General features: G+C 32.4%; 1 protein-coding gene across 1 annotated transcript; it reads left to right on the forward strand.

The window, feature by feature from the left end:
- Positions 1-2275: 2275 nt before the first annotated feature.
- On the forward strand, positions 2276-6517 carry LOC140880550 (1-deoxy-D-xylulose 5-phosphate reductoisomerase, chloroplastic). Its single transcript, XM_073285103.1, has 12 exons — positions 2276-2544; positions 3011-3186; positions 3541-3627; positions 3711-3836; positions 3934-3996; positions 4378-4527; positions 4695-4762; positions 4966-5077; positions 5352-5456; positions 5556-5677; positions 5775-5921; positions 6166-6517. Exons 1-12 carry the CDS (start codon positions 2448-2450, stop codon positions 6332-6334), a joined length of 1422 nt encoding a protein of 473 aa, XP_073141204.1. The 5' UTR covers positions 2276-2447; the 3' UTR covers positions 6335-6517.
- Positions 6518-7552: the final 1035 nt, after the last annotated feature.

The raw sequence follows: 7552 nt of genomic DNA on the forward strand, positions 1-7552 counted from the left end.
ATATGAATTGATTTGACACGTTTAACGGATGTACCATCTCACAAAAGACCTTAAAAGTACGTTAGGATTACTGCACAAATATTTTTGTGTGTATTAAATTTTGATCAGATATTTTGTGATATGTTCTCATAGATCTTTATCCGTTAGACGAATCAATCATATCTATATTTATAATAAAAAATAATATTTTGTCATGGGTAAACTAAAAAAGATATTCATATCACAAAATTGACTCGTGAGACCATCTCATTGATTTTTTATTTTTACAATATTACTAAGTTTGAGACACAATAACTAACTTTGATGTCATGATCAATTTTTTTATTATTCAAAAATATCTCTTTTCTCAAATTACGAAATATTCTATTTTTATTTTTTAAATAATGTCAGTAAACCAATTTTAATAAATTTGCATCTTATATTTATCTCCATATTCTAAAAAAAAATATTTCTATATTTTTATCTATATGTTGAATTTTTAAGTTAAATAATCCAACTCATAACATAAAAAATATATATACACATTTTTTTGAAAAAAGTAAATATAATCTCTCAAATTTAATTTTTTTTTAATATCTAGGCAAGAAGAGACTAGTACTATTGTTATTGAGCGCGTAGGTCATGAATAATAATTTTTATTTTTCAAATAATTAATTTAGTTACAATTTTTTTTCAAATGAAGATATTTCAAAATCTAATTCATAAATTATTTATATATATATAATGATGAATTAAAAAAATTAAGAAGTTCTAGATCCTATTTATAGGAATCAGGTGAGAAAAATATGGAAAAAAATTGGTAAGATATAATAAAATTACTAATAAGTACATGAAATAAAATTTATATATCTAACGTAATGTTAGATAATACACATACTTTAATAATTCAAATATTTATTCTATGAATACTGACCGATTGACTACGGCATTACAATACTTAAAAAAAGTGTTTGTAAAAAAAATATGATTTTATAGAAGTGACTAAACTTATATAGATTATAAAAAAAGTGGAAAATAAATCAAAAGTTGGTAGTGTTTAGGGGTGTTTATGGTTCGGATAACCGCCCGATCCGAACCGAAACCGAAAATTCGGTTCGAACCGAAAATCGGTTCGGTTTTCGGTTTTTGGATTTCCGGATTTTCGGTTTTTCGGTTCGGTTCGGTTCTTTTTCGCGGTTAACCGAACCGAACCGAACCGAAAAACCGTTTTTTTTTTTTGCTTTTTTTTTTTTGAATTTTTTTACCAATCAATTAATATGTACATCAATATTGTGTGCCCATAAAATTAATTTTATTGAAAAACTGAAATAACAAAAGTCATTCTTCGTTCTTTTTTTAAAAAAACATAATTGGTTTAATTAGTTATCTAATTATTCAAACATACTTGAATTGTGGATTCAACTTGAAAAATGTATTGATTTAGTGATTTTAAAAAATATTGATTTTTGAAATAGAAATAATTAAAAATTAATGAAGTTATTTTATTATATTATATATACACATATTTGCATTATATATTACATTATTTTTATAAATTCAAAAATTATTATTATTGAAATTAAAAATGTTAGCAATTTTTTTTGTTTTAAATGCAGTTATTTTCAAATATATTTTTCGAAGTATTAAATCACAAATATTTGATTTAACCATTAATTTTTTCCAAAAAATTATTTGAATAACTAAAAATATTTAGTTTTTTTTAAAAAAAATTATTTTAATATTTTTTTCACAAAAACCAATTTTTAGAAAAAAAAAAGTTCAAAATTTTTTTTTAAAAAAAAAAACCAAAAAACCGAAATAATTTCGGTTAAAAACCGAACCGAACCGCCCAGTTCGGTTCGGTTTTCGGTTTGGCTTTTCGGAGAACCGAAATTTCGGTTCGGTTCGGTCCAAACCGCCCAAATGAACCCCCTAGTAGTGTTTGAAAACGAAAGTAAAAAGGTAAAAATCAAAGTTAAATAGTGTTTGATAAATAAGTGATTATAATGATTTTAACATTACTGTTTTTAAATTAAACAGAAGCTAACACATTTTTTTATTTTAGTGATTACAAGCATTTCCTAAATTCGATTAAGTAGGAAGGCAGTAACTACGGTCTACAAGTGCCCAAATTTATTTATTTTTTGGATGATTAAATTTATTGTTTTTAAATTAAGATCAAATGTGAAAATTAAGTTTTTTTTTCTTTTTCTTTTTTTACCTTTTTTTTATTTTTTTTAAAAAAACACCAATGAATAACACGTTTATAAAACAGACAACTGTAAGTACTGGTTTGATAGCCACAACATCCATTCAATTCATACATACCTCTATCTTTCTTTCCCTCACAGGGGTCGCCACTTTGCCAGAACAAGAAAGTGCTGCCTGCTCTCTTTGATTCTTGAGATCAGCGCAGAGTTTTTTCAAAAGATACTAATTCACAAAGTGGGGTGTGGTGGGAAAAAGGCATGGCTTTGAATTTGGTGTCTCCAACTGAAATCAAGGCCCTCTCTTTCTTGGACTCCTCGAAATCCAATTACAACCTTAATCTCCTCAAGCTTCAAGGTATGCCGTGACAGACCCCTCTTCTGTACGTATGTTTAAGTTGTTTCCTTTGCTGGATGGTTTAGTTTTTGAGTTGAAATTCAAGGCTTTTGTGTGATTTTTTTGGAATTGCCAGTGTATGAGCTGTCTGGGTTTTTTTTCATTAATTTGTAGTTTTCCTTTTTGGCTTTAATTATTTGATTCTTTGGGCTTCTTGGCTATATGGGTCATCCTTGTTATCTGCCATGGAGGATGTGGTTTGTGGCTTTTCCTTAAATTTTTGTCTCTCTAATTGACTGGAGATTGATTGGTCTGTGCAATGTAATGGGTGATTTGATTGGTGCAATTTTCACTTGTGGTTATGGCAAAGATACAAACTTTTTTGGTCATCATTAAAAACAGTCGAATTATCTTGGGCTTTTTCCTCTTCTTCTATTGTTCCTGGTTGTATTTAAAATTTTTCAAATTTGGTGATTTTTTTTTTCAGGTGGGGTTGTTTTTAAGAGGAAGGATGGATGCACGGTTGCCAAGAGAGTTCATTGTTCCGTGCAGCCGCCACCTCCTGCCTGGCCGGGCCGAGCTGTTTTTGAGCCGGGTCGTGTCAGTTGGGAGGGTCCGAAGCCTATTTCAATAGTTGGGTCGACTGGCTCCATTGGAACCCAGGTGAAATATATGAATTGCATCGCATTTAAGACGATTTGACCGATAACAATTGTTAGGCCTATGTGCACATGCCTGTGTTGATCATGGATGTATTACGACTAAATCATTGTTTAGAACTTAAATGAAAGAAATATGGTGGAAAACTTTACATTTATATATAAATTACTAATTATATATAAAGTTTGTTGTTATTCGAGTTGGAGAGAAAAGGCAACTTGTTTTGAGCCAATGGCTTTTTAAAGTATGATGTCTTCTCAAAAGTACCTGAGTTTGAGTACGACCTTCTTTTTTTATGCCGCAGTTCAATTTGTTTCATATGTATTATGGCTTATGATCAGAGTTTGTGCTACGCAGACATTGGACATAGTTGCCGAAAATCCAGATAAGTTTAAGGTTGTAGCACTGGCAGCTGGTTCAAATGTTACTCTTCTTGCTGATCAGGTGATTTATCTAGTAGACACGATATATACCTAGGCATGCATTGTTTTATATCGAGTTGTCTAATCTAGCTACTTGTCGTGCAGGTAAAGACATTCAAACCTCAGCTAGTCGCGGTTCGAAATGAATCATTAGTTGATGAGCTTAAGGAGGCTTTGGCTGGTGTCCAAGACAAACCAGAGATCATTCCTGGAGAACAGGGAGTCATAGAGGTTTGCTTTCTTCTTTATCATTGTCTTTTTTGTAATTTGGTATTTATAAGATCTAATTTTAATCTACTCATTTGACATTTCTCTTATGATATTCCAGGTTGCTCGACATCCAGATGCTGTGACTGTTGTTACAGGGATTGTGGGCTGTGCGGGATTAAAGGTACATTCAAGTGCTTTTTCTCTTTTCAGTTAGAGCATTTCAAAATTTGGGAATCTGTCATCTCAACGACCAGTTCTAATTCTACGCTTCATGATAACATTTATTTTGTACACAATTCCAATAAGAATGATGGTCGAACCAGGGGAAGCCTCTAGAGAAGTTAGTCGAGAGAGTGAACAAATTTTAATGTTCAAAAATACGTTCTTGAAACTGTTGCATAAATTTTTTATTTTGTCAATGCTTTCTGATTTTGAGCACTCGATTTTTTGACAGAAATTTTGTTGAACAGTGACATTTTTACTTCAATTTTTTTTTAGAAAATTTTGTAAGTTAATGAGCTAGAAAAATCCTTACCATTTATTTTGTATTTGACTTTTGCAGCCTACAGTAGCTGCTATTGAAGCTGGAAAAGACATTGCTTTGGCCAACAAGGAGACGCTGATTGCTGGAGGCCCTTTTGTCCTCCCTCTTGCGCAAAAGCATAATGTTAAGATTCTTCCTGCTGATTCTGAACATTCAGCCATATTTCAGGTATAGATTGATTACTGGGTCCAAAATTCTGCGATATTAAACTGGCGGAACAGATTTAGTAGTAAGAGATGCTTGATCGCATTACTTTTCTTTCTTATCCATGTCTATCTAGTGTAAAGTTATCGCCACTTCGCCGATTCTAAAGTATGGGTGTATGTCTCTTTCAGTGTATACAAGGCTTGCCGGAAGGTGCTCTCAGGCGCATCATCTTGACAGCATCAGGTGGCGCTTTCAGGTAAGAAATTTTCTCCATAAAGGCTATTTTTAGAAAATTCCTAGTTTTGGTAGAATTTTGTTCATTTATTTTCCTTGCCCTTTTTCCTCTCTTGAAACACACTCCAGTTAACTTGCATTTTACATTTCTCATCTTGCTAACATGTTTCTCTAGTTCAACTGTTTTAAATCAGATTTTATAATATATGATGCTGCAATTGACAGAGATTGGCCGGTGGATAAATTGAAAGAAGTGAAAGTAGCAGATGCTTTAAAACATCCTAACTGGAATATGGGAAAAAAGATTACGGTTGACTCAGCTACACTCTTTAATAAGGTAATTTCCATTGGGTTGTGTTACAAGCCTTGATATACCCAAGCCAAGCGCAAAACTATGGGTTTAGAGCTATCAGCATCTTTGGTGCCGATTAATAATTATCTCAATTATTTTGTTTGGCTGCCTAAATAGCACATTGATTGAAACATGGCATCTTGCTTGATGTATAGGTTTAAAAATTTGAGTCGGACTGTTACTATTAATTATAGTTTCTAGTACAGCTGCAAAAGACAAATATTTTCTTGGCTTTGAGTGATTTATCTGGTCGTTGCAGGGTCTAGAAGTCATTGAAGCTCACTATCTATATGGGGCCGATTATAACGACATTGAGATCGTTATTCATCCCCAATCAATCATACATTCAATGGTTGAGACACAGGTTGATTTGTTGTACCCTTACCAATTGCTAAAGCTAGCAGTTAACTTTGATTCCTTTTTCGCTCAATATTCTGAATTCGCTCTTGTTTTCGCTATTCAGGATTCATCGATATTGGCACAACTGGGGTGGCCTGATATGCGTTTGCCTATTCTATACACCCTATCTTGGCCAGACAGAATCTATTGTTCCGAGATTACATGGCCTCGTCTTGATCTCTGCAAGTAATAACCCCAACCTTGCACAAAGATTTCACGACTTACTGGGTAATTTGTGGTACATGTTTACTATTACTATGGTAATAACTGTTTGTTGGTTCAGGCTTGGATCTCTTACATTCAAGAGTCCCGACAATGTTAAGTATCCGTCCATGGATCTTGCATATGCTGCCGGACGGGCGGGGGGAACCATGACTGGTGTTCTTAGTGCTGCAAACGAGAAAGCTGTAGAAATGTTCATTGACGAGAAGTAAGCTTTCCCTTTAATTAGTTTTCATTTTTATAGCATTGTTTCAGCGCAAATTAAGATCCTAGACTAGGGGTGTGAGCGAGTCGTTGAGTGTTGATCAATCCTAGACAAGGTTATTCTCCCAATTCCCACATCATTTTTCTGGCAACCGTTGCACTTTTGTATTACATGCAGCATTGTTTTTAACTTTTTACCATGTTATCGCCCCGGAGTTACAGCCAGCGACCTTTTGTCCATGTTGCAGGATTGGTTACCTGGACATATTCAAAGTTGTGGAGCTAACATGCGATAAACACCGAGAAGAATTAGTGTCTTCCCCCTCTCTCGAAGAAATCATACACTACGACTTGTGGGCACGGGACTACGCAGCCAGTTTGCAGCCGTCGGCTGGTCTTACACCGGCTCTTGTATGAGCTATGGCGAGTAGGGTATGTAGCGGCGTATGTAGTCGTCTCGTGGGGACATGCAAGAATCTGTTTTCATGTACAATGGTGAAAACTGAAATATTTTGAGCAGTTATCTGTAAACGATTGTCCCCATTTATCATGAAATTACATCCATGAAAATTAGAATGCATATTGCTCAGGGCATGATAAGACTCTAACCGGGGCTATCCCCCTCTCTTCGAATGGGAAGAACTTTCATAAATATATATTAAAAATTTATGTTTCTTTCCCTATTAAATCTACTCATTCGATTCAATTTATGGATTTGCCAAATGTATGGAATTGAAGTTCCAGGTTCGCCATAAATTATAATTACATGGTATGAAAAAAAAATAAAAATAGGCATATAAAAGTCATACAATATAGAGTTTGATATCAATGTAAAACTCTCATACATCCTCAAATATATTTTTTACTTAAAAACACTTTGATTTATCTGTACTCGTGAATTCCATCTCTACAAAGCTACGCTCATATATATGCATATATTGCAAAGATAATATTCTCGTCGTAGTACCGAACTGCCCATCAGAAACACAAATGTACCGTTTGGTTCGAGCATAGGATAAATAGTATATGGATAAGTAATATAATAAAATATAAAATAAATAAAAAATGATAGTTAATATAGTATTTGATTTGATTGATAGATTATAATTTATGTGATTTGATTGATTGAATTTTATATAAAAATGATAAATTACCATTTTGTCCTTTTTAAAAATAAATAAAATATGAATAATATTATTTATAAGGGTAATATAGTAATTTAAATTCAATGATTTGATTGATATAAAATAAATGATTAATGATTTGATTGATGTAAAATAAATAATTAATAGATGGATAAATAGTATGACGAGAAGAACGAAATATTAGATATGACAAGTTATACAAGTATTATTTGTACTTGTACCAAACAAGCCGAGAGAAATTAATGTTGATAATATATCTGATTATAATAACATGGCAGACAATTGGCGAAAAATGAATTGTGATGTTCATTAAAATAGTTGAGATAAATTTTACATATTCATGGTGTTCATCACTTTTTTTGGGACAGATCTATTTATTTGTTTATTTTAATTAATATGAAAAATGGTTATCCTGAAAGCAAACTCAGTTGACCATGGCAATTAATAAATTAAATTAAAAGTATGCTTGCGACAATATGCCGACCCTGCT

The sequence above is a fragment of the Henckelia pumila genome, chromosome 2 (genome assembly GCF_033568475.1).
Source record: "Henckelia pumila isolate YLH828 chromosome 2, ASM3356847v2, whole genome shotgun sequence".
NCBI classification, from domain to species: domain Eukaryota; kingdom Viridiplantae; phylum Streptophyta; class Magnoliopsida; order Lamiales; family Gesneriaceae; genus Henckelia; species Henckelia pumila.